The sequence below is a fragment of the Empidonax traillii genome, unplaced genomic scaffold, assembly GCF_003031625.1.
Source record: "Empidonax traillii isolate 1590-97213 ecotype Southwest subspecies unplaced genomic scaffold, ASM303162v1 scaffold1523:size96318, whole genome shotgun sequence".
Lineage (NCBI taxonomy): Eukaryota > Metazoa > Chordata > Aves > Passeriformes > Tyrannidae > Empidonax > Empidonax traillii.
In genome coordinates, this window is record NW_020956716.1 from 2,204 (window position 1) to 15,689 (window position 13,486).

Here is a 13,486-nt window from a genome sequence, read left to right on the forward strand (position 1 = left end):
CCGGCCCAGCCACGTGCACAGTGACTCACTTGGGACAACCCTGACCCAGCAGAGTCCCTCCAGGAGCAACCGCTGCCTCTGCCCTGCTAATTGTTCTCAATCACTTGAGATAACATAAATGCCTGCAAAAGCTTCTTCAGGTGCCCTGATAGCACTTTAGTCCGTGCTTTTATCGGTGTTCAAACCCTACTCTTCGAACTCCGATAACCTGTCTCAGCACACACTTTGGACAGGCAAACATTAAAGTCCACCGTGGTATAAAGGAGCTACAGCTCTTTTCTGCCTTCATATTCTGCTGGAAGGAGTCGGAAGGAGCAGTTATCTCCTTTCCTGCCCCTCAGCAGGGATGTGGAGGCCCCAGGTAACCCCCGGGCTGGTCCTTTTCCTCGCTTTCTGGAGCGTGGCAGAAGGTGGGAAGCTCTTGGTGGTGCCTCAGGATGGGAGCCACTGGCTGAGCATGCGCATGGTGCTGGAGAAACTCTGGGAGAAGGGGCACGAAATCGTGGCCGTGGTTCCCGACGCCGCCCTGCTCCTGAAGAGCCCCCAGTCCTTCACCATCAAAACATACTCCGTGCCCTACACGCAGGAGTTTGTGGACAGCTACTACCAGGAGCTGGGGGAGAAGAGCTTTGAGCTGACATTCACAGCGCTGTTCAGCAACATCTCCCAGCTGACCAGCCTGTTCTCCTCCGCCTGTCGGCACCTCTTGTACGACAAAGAGCTGATGAGGTACCTCCAGGACAGCAGATTCGATGCCATCATGATGGACCCCGTGCTGCCCTGCGGGCCCATCCTTGCTGAGCATCTCTCCCTCCCCTCAGTCTACTTCATGCGTGGCCTCCCGTGCACCTTGGACTACAAGACTGCCCAGTGCCCCAGTCCCGTGTCCTACGTGCCCAGGACCTTCTCCTCCGCGGCGGATCGCATGACGTTCCCGGAGCGCGTGAAGAACCTCCTGATCGGGCTCTCAGAGCCTGTGCTTTGCTACCTCTTCTATACAGAGTACAGGAACTTGGCCTCTGAGTTTCTGCAGAGGGATGTGACGATGCAGGAGCTCTTCAGCAAAGCCTCGGTGATGCTGATGAGATACGACTTTGTCTTTGAGTACCCGCGCCCCGTAATGCCCAACATGGTCTATGTCGGGGGCATCAACTGCGTGCAGAAGAAGCCCCTGTCAGAGGTTGGTCATGGCTTACCCTGAGGGTGGCAGGGCATTTACTGGTGGCTCTTTAGGATGTGCTGGTTTAAGGGCTCTCTTGGTGTGATCAGCTGGAGAAGGGGAGGCTGAGGGGAGACCTTTTTAAAGTCACATCTTTGTCCAGGGGCAGAGGAAGGGCAGGACTGAGCTCTGCTCTGTGGGGGCCAGGGACAGCACCCAGGGGATGGCTGGAGCTGTGTCAGGGCAGGCTAAGGGTGGATCTCAGGGAAAGATTCTTCCCCCAGAGGGAGGTTGGCACTGAACAGGCTGCCCAGGGCAGTGGGCACAGCCCCAAGGCTGCCAGAGCTCCAGGATCATTTGGACAACACCCTCAGGAACAGGGTGGGATTGTTGGGGTGTCCTGGGCAGGGCCAGGAGTTGGGCTGGTGATCCTTTTGGATCCTGGCCAGCTGAGGATATTCTGGGATTCCATGTGCCCAAATACCCCAAAAAACCAGGGGTGTGCAGGGACGCAGGGGGAGCTCTGTTGCCTCTGGATTTGTGTGAGGTAGCAAATAAGAGGATGATTGGGCAAAGAAGCCTTCAGGACTGTAACCATCTCCCTTCCCTTGTCTGAATCTCCCTCGTGCTGTGCAGACAGGGCAGATGTCAGTGGTTTATCCTTTCAGACCAGGAGTTATTGCTCAGCTTGCGACACCTTTACTACTGTAAACCCAGGACTTTCACTGTGATAACTGCTGTGATAGAGCACCAAATCTGCAGATAAGCCTTTACAACCCACTGTATATCAAATCTCCGTCAATCTTTGCTTCTTGGTTACGCTCCAAGGGCACAAAGCAATCCAAAGGTCAGGCTCGTTCCATGTCCAATCAGCGGAGCGGACAAGGCAGGGAGGTGATCATTACCTGGATGTTAATGATTGCTGGGTCAGTCCCATTCATGACTCTTGCTCAGCCTTTCAGCCCAACATGCTGTTGGTCCCTGCTCTCTCGGTCCCTCCTTCCTTTGTCACTCCTCCCTGGAGTGTTTGAATCCTCCGATGTCAGTCCAAACATTCAGCTTCGCCTCGCGGCGCCCGGTCAACTCAAAGCTTTCACTGTGCACAGAAGACAAACCCAATATTTACCCACAGTTAAAAATTACCCCCATTTCTCTCTGTTAAAAATTAAACCCCCAGCTTAGTTAAAATTCAAGTGCAAAGTTCCCCCTGTGGTTCATTCTCCCTGCTGCAGCCGCTTAAACCCTTGTTGGGTTCCCACGGGGCAAATGGCTCCTTCCAACCCAGGATTTCGCTCTCCTGCCTCCTGGGCTGTGTTTTTCCTGCTCCTGTGGACCTTTGGAGAAGGTGGGAAGCTTTTGGTGGTGCCCATTGACGGCAGCCACTGGCTGAGCATGCGGCCGGTCGTGGAGCGGCTCCGGCAGCGGGGACACCACGTCGTGGTGCTGGCACCGGAGACGAACCTCAGGATCCGCCCCTCGGGGCTTTACACCCTGAAAACCTACCCTGTGTCATACACCAGGGAGTACGTGGAGGCAGAATTCCAGCAGATGGGCCACAGGAGCTTCACCCCCCAGCCCTTCTTGGAGAAACTCGCCAGAATAGCCAATTTTACCACCATGTTCTTCGACTCCTGCAGACGCCTCCTGGCCGACAGAGAGCTGATCCGGTACCTCGAGGAGAGCGGATTTGACGCCGTTTTCATGGATCCCTTCTTTCCCTGCGGGCAGATAGTGGCTGAGCACCTCTCCCTGCCCTCCGTGTACTTCGTCCGGGGGCTGCCCTGCGGCCTCGACTGGCAGGCCACGCTCTGCCCGAGCCCTCCTTCCTACGTTCCCAGGTCCTTCACCCGCCTCACCGACCGCATGAGCTTCCTCCAGCGCCTGGGCAACCTCGTGGCCAGCCTGAGCAGCTCCCTGGCGTGCTCTTTCCTTTATTCTCCCTACGATGCGTTGATCAGGGAGTTCCTGCAGCGGGAGGCGACGGTGCCGGAGCTGCTGGGCCACGCGGCCCTTTGGCTCCTGAAATACGACTTTGTGTTTGAGTTCCCCCGGCCCCTCATGCCCAACATGGTCCCGGTGGGGGGCATCGGCTGCACCAGGGAAAACGAGCTGTCCCAGGTTAGTTCCCTTCTTCCCCCCACCCCGGTGCCTGCGCTGAGGGTTCTCTCCAGGAGATGGAGCTCCCAGGCAGGAATAAACGGCGCCAGGTGGGAGCGGCTGGGCAAGCGCTTGGCACTGTTGGGATTGCTGGGGTGTCCTGGGCAGGGCCAGGGGTTGGACTCGATGGTCCTTGTGGGTCCTTTCCTACTCAGGATATTCCATGAACTTGAGAATGAAGCCCACCCCTCCCCCCCCCGGTGAAGCCCTCCTGCCACTTCTGTGTGAAATACTCCAGACTGTAAATGTGTTTTGTCTGAACTGTGCCAAGCTCCCTCAGTGTGGGTTGTCTCCTGCTTTCCCTTAAGAAATCCTCCTAATTCTCTTCTTTTCCAGGGACTGTCCACTGCAGGTATTTCATAAAGGTGGTGGGTGGCACCCACTGAGATGAGCAGCTGCTCATTAAAAACACTGCTAAAATAAGCGGGATATTCCCAAAGCAGGGCTGCAAAAAGTTTCCTCAGAGTAGTGGCACTTGCGAGCAGAAAGTCAGACCTTGGAACACAAAAAGCATTTAGGAAACAAAGTCAAACCAATGTGCCTGATCCCATAGGAAATAAAGAGGGTGAAATATGCCTCTAGACAGCCCCAAAACTGCGGTAAAGAGCAGAAACTAAGAGAGTCAGTCTTGGTTGTCCCTCCCTGTTGGAGGAGGGTTGGAATGAGATGATCTTTAAAGTCCCTTCCAACCCAAATCGTTCCATGGTTATCCCAGTGGATCCTGGAGATAACAGTTCACTTGCCAGACTTACAGGAACTTCTAGTTCATTTTATTCCACTTACTCCACTGTGATTCCTGCAACAGTTTCCTCCAGTTTTATCTTCCCTTCCCTGGCTTGACCAAATATTTTTCTGTGGCAAAGAATTTTTGCTCCAGCCTCTGGCAGTTTTTGTGCTTCACTGGAATCCCTTTGTCCTTGGATTCCAGTGCTGGATCTCCTGGTCCTTCTGTTATGGAAATCAATCAAACCAAATAGATACAACGCCCTGGCAGCACTTCAGTATTATCCTACTCAAAGCAAAGACAATAAATCCAGATATGAGGAGTTCAAGCTGTCAGAACACTTGTCCAGAATGCTGATTCTCTCTTGCAGCTGTGGGGGCTGAAAAGAAGAACATCAGCTCTAAATCCAGACTTGCAGTAAATGTGGAAGTGAGCCAGCTGGGGAATGGCTGCCAGGAAAAACAGGATGGGGATCTATCCAAGGCCAGCCTGGATAGTGGAAGGTGTCCCTGCCGTGGCAGGGGGTGGAATGAGATGGGCTTTGATGTCCCTTCCCACCCAACCCATTCTGGGATTCCATGAATTGATCTCTTCAGTCGCTCCAGCGTCATTTTTGTGGCACAGACCGTGTCTTGGAGCAGACAGGCTCCGCTGCACGATTGTTTCCCAGCCGGTTTTCCCGCAGGTCCGTGGTGAATCTGAGTTCAGGCACCTCCCTAACTCTGTTGACCCTCCTGTGCCCATTTCTTTTCCCCCAGGACTCGCTTTCCTGCCCACAGCTGACTTCCCCGATCGTAACTTCGTGTCTCGGTTTTGGTTCCTTGCGCCGACTCCCGACGTCGTTGCCTTTTCCGGGGAGTTTTGTGGGAATGCCGCAGCGATTCCAGCGTCTGACCTGCACGGGGCCTTGACCGAGGGTGTGCTTGTTTTGGCAGGAGTTCGAAGCCATCGTGAACGCCTCTGGGGAACACGGCATCGTCGTCTTCTCGCTGGGCTCCATGGTGTCCGAGATCCCCATGAAGAAAGCCACGGAGATCGCAGACGCCCTGGGGACGGTCCCTCAGACGGTACCACTGCCCCCCTCCCCTCCCCTCCCCTCCCCTGCCAGCAGGGCCGTTCCCAGGCCCTCCCCTCCCTCTGCTGCCCACACTGACGTGCTGTTGGCCCCTCCTGGCAGGTGCTGTGGCGATACACGGGCCCCACGCCCCCCAACCTGCCCAAGAACGTCAAGCTCGTCAAGTGGCTGCCGCAGAACGATCTCCTGGGTAGGTCTGAGGGGCCTCCAGAGACACCGGGGGCTTCTTTGGCCCCTTTTTGCTCTTTTACTCTTTTTTACTCTTAGTCTTTTGCTCCCTTTTACTCTTTTATTATTTTCTTTTTTAAATTATTTTTTAATTATTTTTAAAATTTTTTATTCCTTTTTATTCTTTTTTATTCTTTTTTATTCTTTTTTATTTTGTATTCTTTTTTATTCTTTTAAAATTATTTTTATTCTTTTTTTATACTTCTTTACTTTCTTTTAGTCTTTTTTTACTCTTTTTTTTACTCTTTTTCACTCTTAATTTTTTATTTTTTTATTCTTTCTTATTCTTTTTTATTCTTTTTTATTTTCTTTTACTCTCTTTTACTCTCTTATTCTTTTTTATTCTTTTTTACTCTTTTTTATAATTTTTAAATTCTTTTTTATTTTTATTTTTATTCTTTTTTTATTCTTTTTATTCTTTTTTATTTTCTTTTGCTCTTTTACTTTTATTCTTTTTTATTCTTTTTTATTCTTTTTTATTCTTTTTTATTCTTTTTTATAATTTTTAAATTCTTTTTAACTTTTATTCTTTTTTATTTTCTTTTACTCTCTTTTACTTTTATTCTTTTTTTATTCTTTTTTATTCTTTTTTATAATTTTTAAATTCTTTTTTTTCTTTTATTCTTTTTTTATTCTTTTTTATTCTTTTTTTATTTTCTTTTACTCTCTTTTACTTTTATTCTTTTTCAATTCTTCTTTATTATTTTTTATAATTTTTAAATTATTTTTTACTTTTATTCTTTTTTAATCCTTTTTTAATGCTTTTTTATTCTTTTTTACTCTCTTTTACTTTTATTGTTTTTTTATTCTTTTTTATTATTTTTTATAATTTTTAAATTCTTTTTTACTTTTATTCTTTTTTATTCTTTTATATGTTCTTTTACTCTTTTACTTTTATTCTTTTTTATTCTTTTTTATTCTTTTTTATTCTTTTTTATAATTTTTAAATTCTTTTTTACTTTTATTCTTTTTTATTTTCTTTTACTCTCTTTTACATTTATTCTTTTTTATTCTTTTTTTTCTTTTATAATTTTTAAATTCTTTTTTATTTTTATTCTTTTTTATTTTCTTTTTTATTCTTTTTTATTTTCTTTTTTATTCTTTTTTATTTTCTTTTACTCTCTTTTACTTTTTTATTCTTTTTTATTCCTTTTTTATAATTTATTTTTTATTATTTTTTTGTGATTTTTTTAATTATTTTTATTCTTTTTTTGTTTTTTTATTTTTTTTACTTTCTTGTACTCTTCTACTCACTTGCTCTCTTTTCTTTTTCACTCTTTTTTCACTCTTTTTTCACTCTTTTACTGTTATAAAGCCCCACGAGCATCACCTGAGGGTCGCAGGCCTTGCTGGGAGTCACCACCCCGTGACCCCCATTTCTGTGTGTCACGGACCTTCCTTGCAGCCTCTGCTGCCGGAGCCAGAGCTCATCTTGGAGGAGGTGCCTCTTCAGGCCTGCTGAGTTATGGACCAGCTCTGGTTGCTCCCAAAGTGCTCCCAAAGCTCCCAGTCCAACGGGGGATCCTTATCTCTCGCTCACCAGGCTCGACACGCAGCTGTGCTTTTGTCACGCCTGCTGGGCTGAGGAGCACATTTAGGGTCTCCAAGTGAGCCCTCACAGACAGGTCCTCGGGCTTCCCAAAGTGGGGAAGGTGTGTGTGACGTTGCCAGGAGAGCATCTCGTGGTGAGACCGCGGGCTCAGCTGTGGGACCAGCAGATCAGAGGGTCGCAGAGTACGCTGAGATCCCTTCAGGATCATCCACTCCAGCTCCTGGCCCTGCACAGGACACCCCAACAGTCCCCCCTGTCCCTGAGGGCGTTGTCCAAACTCAGACAGGCTTGTTGGCACGACTGTTCCCTGGGGGAAGAACCTTTCTCTGAGATCCAGCCCGACCCTGGTAAAAAAGTAACTCAGTGGCAACATCCACTTTAGCCCCTCCTGGCTCTGATTTAATCCTAAAACCCTTGGAGGGGTATCCAGTGACTACCCCAGCCAAGACAGAGCTCTCCAGCTCTAGGTTCCTTCAACCCCCTGTTCTCCCCCCTCAGCCCTTAAGGAATGGACAACCCAAGGGGCTTGATTTACACCAACCAGGGCTGTTTTTTTGGGGCAGGTTTTTTGTTGCTGTGAGTCAGTAACCTGTGTTTGCCTCCACAGCCCACCCCAAGACTCGAGCCTTCATCACCCACGGGGGCTCCCACGGGGTCTACGAGGGCATCTGCAACGCGGTGCCCATGGTGCTGATGCCCCTGTTCGGAGACCAGATGGACAATGCCAAGAGAGTGGAGTCCAGGGGGGCAGGGCTGACCCTGAACATCCTGGAGATGACCTCCCAGGACATCTCCACTGCCCTGAAAGCCGTCATCAATGACAAAAAGTGAGTGACGGGAGGGCGGCCCTGTCGTGGGGCACCCCCAGGGACCTCCTGCCCTGCAGGGCCGGGCTCTGCTCCCAGGGGGATTCTCAGGTCAAGGTTATGGAGTTGAGAGCAGCTCCTTCCTTTGAGCCTTGTCCTGGGCAAAACTTGGCCTGTGCCCGTGGAATCAGTGGGTGACAGGAACTGGCTGGTGGGGGAGGATGCAGGGATGGGAGGATGCAGGGATGGGAGGATGCAGGGATCAGGGGATGAAGGGATCAGAGAAGCTGGGCTATAAATGCAATGGAATAAGTCAGTTTGACCAAAATGTCACCTCCTCAAATTCCAGTTTCCCAGGCAAAGGGGGCTTGGACACACCGTGGCAGGAAAGGCAGTGGGTGAAGGGAGAGGTGGCAAACAGGTTTGATTCCCCAAGCCAGTGGTGACACGAGTCAGGGGAGAGCCTGGAAGGGTGGAGTGGTTGATTTTCTTTGCATGAGGCTTGCCCAGAGATGCTGGAGGGGAGTGGTGGTGCCCTGGAGTATTCCAGAGGCTGTATTCCTGCAGGAAGCTCTGCTCTCCAGCTGGCAGGGTTCACCACACAGAGCTGTTAGCCCTCATTTATTTTACAGATGAGTTTTCTCACTCCTCTTTCCCTCCCTGGAGCTCATCAGGAGCTGTGTGAGCACAGAGAGCTGCAGGCTGGGCAATTCCAGCACAGAGCAGGAGGAACATGCAGGGATGTACTGGGGAAGGACAGGGAAGAGCCCAGGTTTGCAGTCACAGCCTGGCCAGGGTGTTTTAAGGAAAGGAGCTTGAAGACATAAGAGCTCTTTCTCTTCCTCCCATTCCCAGTTTCTTAGTCCTTGGTATCCTCTTCTCTATCATGTTGCTGAGAAATAGCACCTTCTCGACAGTGTTTCCTAACCACTGTTCTTACAGCAATGATGATGATAATGATGATAATAATATAATGGTAATGACAATGATGATGATGCAGCAGCTTGATCTGGAAAAGCTGGACAGCTTTTCTACCCCCAGTCTCCCATTTCAGCCTGAGACCTTCACCCCAGAGATTTTGCTGAGAGCTCAAACTAAGCTTTTCCTTATTTTCTGGTGCCTTTCCCTGTGGTTTGTTTTTTTTAAGCATTGAAAAGAGCGCTTTCTGGGCCTGTGACTTTGCCATCATCCTTCTCAAGGGGTGGGAGTGGGGGTGGTGGGGGGAAAACACCCTCAGAGGGCCATCAGACAACTGGGTCTGCATCCCCTCCTTTCTGGGGGTTCAGTCTCAGAACCACGAATCCAGTGGAGTCCAGAGAAGCTGTGGCTTCTCCATCCCTGGAAGTGTCCAAGGCCAGGCTGGAGCAGCCTGGGCCGGTGGGAGGTGTCCCTGCCCGTGGCAGGGGGGGTGGAGTGGGATGAGCTTTACGACCCTTCCCAACCCAAACCGTTCCATGACCGGAAACTCGCCCTGGCAGGTACAAGGAGAACATCCAGCGCCTCTCCGACCTCCACCTGGACAGGCCCATCCACCCCCTGGACCTGGCTGTGCACTGGGTGGAGTTCGTGATGAGGCACAAAGGGGCCCCCCACCTCAGGCCCGCCGCCCACGACCTCAACTGGGTGCAGTACCACTCCCTGGACGTGCTGGCCTTCCTGCTGCTCGTGCTGCTCCTCTCCCTCTTCATCTCCTTCAAGTGCTGCCTGTGCTGCTGCCGCCGCTGCTGCGGCAAGAAGGGAAGGACGAAGAAAGCCGCCAAATCCAAGACCCACTAGGGGGGTGAATCCGAGTCCCACCAGCAGGTGGGAGATAAATCCTCTGCTGTGGACCTCAAGGATCAGAGAACAGCTCAGATTTCACTGCAGTAGGCGCTGATTTGCAGTCCAGCAATAATAGGGATCCTTTGAAACTAGCAACACGAGAGGGGTTGTTGCACTGAGATAATTTTTTTGCCTTTAATTAAGAATCTGTTGTTTCGAAATACCTTGTGGAGAAGTTGCCTTTCACGCTCAGGCACTTCAGGGCTCCTGGTTTCCACCTTTTGATGTACAGAGGACTCACAGGGACTTCTTATTTTCACCTCTCCGTGCAACGGGCAGCTCGGATTTGCAGGGACTTTGGAAGTCTTCCAGGGTTTTAGGAGAGAACCATCTCATGTCAGGTTTATCAGACACTCTGAGATCTTTTGTGTAGTTGCTGTTGTAGAAGAGGTAAATGTTATGCACTGACCATACACCTCGTGGAAACCAAGCTTCCAGCGGGGTTTGGGGGAGTGTTTACAATATCCTGAACAAAACCAAGGGTTTTGGCAGGGAAGCTGCTGGAAAACCACTGTGTTTCCCCCCAAATTCCTCCTGCCCAGTGCTGTGGCTGGAGCTCACCTGTTTGGCAAGGAGACCTTTGTTAAGCATCAGATACAGACCCCGACTGATTGATTCCTGAGGAGCGATGCTCAGGTAAAAACCCAACCCCCAGCCCCAAAAATAAAACCCAAATCCTAAAAATAATGGCTCTCGTGTTTTCTGCATCCAGGGGACAAGTGATTGATTGCCAGAAGGAATCAGGGACAAAACACAGCCCAATCTCCCCCCTCCTGTCAGGGCACAGGTCCCACCTCCCCCCTAAAAGCCACTGTCACCCAGTCCTGCTCTGACAGGTCCCTGCAGGTGCTCCTGGCATCAATTCCCTCCCTGTTAAGGAAAGGTGAAAGACTCCATTGGATCTAATTCCTTGGGGTGATAAAAGCAAGTCATGAAGCAAATCCCAGATCCCCCCCCTAGCCAGGTCTGGGCTGGTGTCACCTGTACTCCAAAACAACATGCAAAAATATCCCAATTGCAGCTCAAAACCTCTCACTGAGGGGAAGAAAAGCCGAGATTAAAAAAGAATCGAAATGCCCATCCCCTGATTTATTTAATTTCAGAAAGATCTTTAAAAAAAAAAATATTTAAAGCTTTTTGCCAAAGCAAAACTGCAGAAACTGGGTGTCCTCCTCCTCCTCCTCTTTCTCTCCTTTTTTCCCTTCACTCTCCTTAGCCTGGACTGCTTCGTCCTGCTCTTTCTTGTCCCTTGGAGAAGGGATGTGCGGGGCCAGGGCTGGAGTGTCCAGCAGAGGCCACTCTGGGATCACCACCGCGAGAAACCAAGGGAAAGGTTCCCCCCTGCCACCAAACCAGCCCGGGGGGGTGGGACAGCGACTTGTTCATCCCCCAGGAATACGGACCCTGCCGCGAGGAGATGATTCTCGGAGGGAATCGGGAGCCGAAGCAGCGGCTTTGGTGCAGAAGAAGGAGGTGGAGGGGCTGCAGCGTCACCAGCGGTTCTCCCAAACTTTCCCAAGGGAAGGGTTAATCAGGAACAGTTTCCCTTCTTACTGCCCCGTAGTTGGATCCTTGAACAGGGCAGAGCCTCCAGCCCAGCTGCCCTTCCCGGGGGATGGAGAAATCCACGCCCACAGCCCCTCGGGAAGGCTCAGAGCTGGGGCTGGGTCACTTCCCAGGAGGGGAAACTGAGGCAGGGCCAACCCTCACCCCCTTCCCCGAGTTCCCCACAGCCCCAGGCCGAGCTTTTCCAGCAAATCTTTGGGAAAAGAAGCATCCAGAATCCCTTGGGGGTAGAAACACCTCCCACTCAGCACCACTGAGCACCCACGTAACCCCTGCAGAGCTGCTGCTTTCTTTTTAGTGATGATTTTATTTTTTTCCGTGGATTTTAACATCCAGGAAGACTGGGGGAACAAAAAAAAAAAGCAGCAGGAGACAGTCAGTGCTGCTCCCAGCTTTTCTAGTGCCCCTCAGCCCCAGCCCAGCTGCAAAATACAGCTCTTTGGCTTTTGTCCTGGGGGGCACAGCCTGGCCCTGGCTCCCCCCGGGGCAGGATGCACTTGGCACCTCTCCCTGCTTCCCACCAGCCAGGCCACGGGAAATGACAGGCATTGCTGACATTGCTCTGCAGCCACAGCGTTTCTGCAGCCTCAAGGGCAACAGGGAGGGTTTTTCCCTTGCCAGGGGAGCTCTGGGCTCCTCCACCTCCCCAGTGTGGGGGTCCACGGAGACCCCTGACCCTCAGGGACACCCCAGGGTGCTCCAAGCCCTGTCCAACCTGGCCTTGGACACTCCCAGGGATCCAGGGGCAGCCCCATCTTCTCTGGGCAACCTGTGCCAGGGCCCCCCTACCCTCCCAGGGTAGGGGATTATTCCTTCCCAATATACCATCTAACCCTGCCCTCTGGCAGCTTAAAGCCATTCTCCCTTAGGTCCCTCAGAGCTGCACTTAATTAAATAATTAATTGAATTTATCACCTCTCTTTTGGGTGCCTTTCTGTAAAGTAAATCCTTCCTGCTGCTGCTACCCAGTGACACCACTCTGTGGGGGAGGAGGGGTGGTTCGTGGGAGCTCCCAAACTCCCTGCCAGCCTCATTTCCCACTGTGGGAAAGCACTGGAGATGAACACCCACACAGCTCTCCCAGTGTCCCCTGCAGGGCTGGTCTGAGGAGCTCCTGACAGCTGAGTGTGATAAATCCAGGGGAGAAGTGACTGATTGCCAGAAGGAATCAGGGACAAAACACAGCCCAATCTCCCCCTGTTATCCTTTGGGATGCTGTAGGGCTCGTGCCTCCTGTGGGGGTCAGGAATCCATGGACCATCAATTCCTCACCTTTGGCAAACTGAAGCCACAGCCAGAGTCCCACATATTTCACTTCCATGGCTTGGGATCTGAACTCCATCAGAAGCAGGAGCACCACAGCTGCCTTGGCCAGACACACCTGGAGATGTTCCCTCCAGGCAGGAAAACATCTCTGTGCCAAAACAATCAGGAATTTTCTTACCCAAGAGCTTGACCAAAAGCAGCAGCCTCGGGGGTGAGATGGTTTCCAGCAACTTTCCCCTGGAGAGGGTGGCAAGGAGAAGGGATCGAGTGGAAAACCCACCCAAAGGCTCCCATGTGTCCAGGCTGCTTTGGGATGAAGAGACACCAGCAGAGGACATCTGACTGGGAGCACTGGAATAGTAACAGCTTTAATTAGAACATTCTTTTTTCCAAAAGTCTTTTTTTCTTCAAAAAAGAAAGAAAGAAAGAAAAAAAAAAAAAAAGGAACATCAAACAACAAGCACAAGAACCAGGCGCTGCACAAGGAGGGGGGATGCAAAGCCCAGAGAGATCCTTTGGAGAAGGGCTTGAAGGAAAAGGCACCCCAAGGACATATTCCCGGTCCCAGCAGGTGAGGGAGGATTGGATCTCAGGCTGAGGACGGGGAGAAATGACTGGAGTTGTCCCAAAAGGTGCTGGTTGTGACCCCCTGGGATCGGGGAGGGCACAGGGTGAGCACAAAGTGGTTCAGGCAGCGGCTGAAATGTTCAGGAGAACCTGAGGTAGAGAGAAAACCCAAGGAGGGGCAGAGGGGAAATGAACTGCTGGAATCATCCAGGGACATCCCCAAATCCCAGCAGACCCAAACTCCTGCCCTCCTCTGCTGCTGCCAAACCTCCCATCCCAGGGCCTGGCCAGGAGAAGGGGGAAAGCCAATCCCAGGAGAAAGGCATCCCTCCCTCTGACTGCTCCTCACTCCACCAGGGATTGCTGCTCCTGCAGGGAAAAACGTGCTCTTGGGGTGTCCCAGGGAGAGGGGTCTGGCTGCTCAAACCCCCTTGAGCTGCACAGGAAACTCCTCCAAGAGTTTTCCCCGAAGCCTGCGGAGAAATTTCCGGTGCTGTTTTACAGTCACGGAGCGCTCGTGGATGTGATCCTGGGAAGAGGGAAAGGAGACCATTCCCTTTTTGCC

General features: G+C 50.9%; 1 protein-coding gene across 2 annotated transcripts; it reads left to right on the forward strand.

Annotated features, from left to right (window-relative positions):
* Positions 1-315: 315 nt before the first annotated feature.
* Positions 316-9,965, forward strand: LOC114070339 (UDP-glucuronosyltransferase 1-6-like). Of its 2 annotated transcripts, none has more exons than XM_027907686.1 (5): positions 316-1,180; positions 4,976-5,107; positions 5,218-5,305; positions 7,503-7,722; positions 9,180-9,965. In XM_027907686.1, exons 1-5 carry the CDS (start codon positions 347-349, stop codon positions 9,475-9,477), a joined length of 1,572 nt encoding a protein of 523 aa, XP_027763487.1. In that variant the 5' UTR covers positions 316-346; the 3' UTR covers positions 9,478-9,965. The 2 variants fall into 2 exon arrangements, with proteins under 2 accessions (XP_027763487.1, XP_027763486.1); XM_027907685.1 differs by lacking the exon at positions 316-1,180 and adding an exon at positions 2,395-3,277.
* The last annotated feature ends 3,521 nt before the right edge of the window (positions 9,966-13,486 follow it).

Coding starts and splice junctions, on each gene's coding strand:
- LOC114070339 (XM_027907685.1), top strand. CDS start 2,426: ATGGCTCCTTCCAACCCAGGATTTCGCTCTCCTGCCTCCTGGGCTGTG. Junction 5,306..7,502: donor GCCGCAGAACGATCTCCTGG/GTAGGTCTGAGG, acceptor TTGCCTCCACAG/CCCACCCCAAGACTCGAGCC. Junction 7,723..9,179: donor GCCGTCATCAATGACAAAAA/GTGAGTGACGGG, acceptor TCGCCCTGGCAG/GTACAAGGAGAACATCCAGC.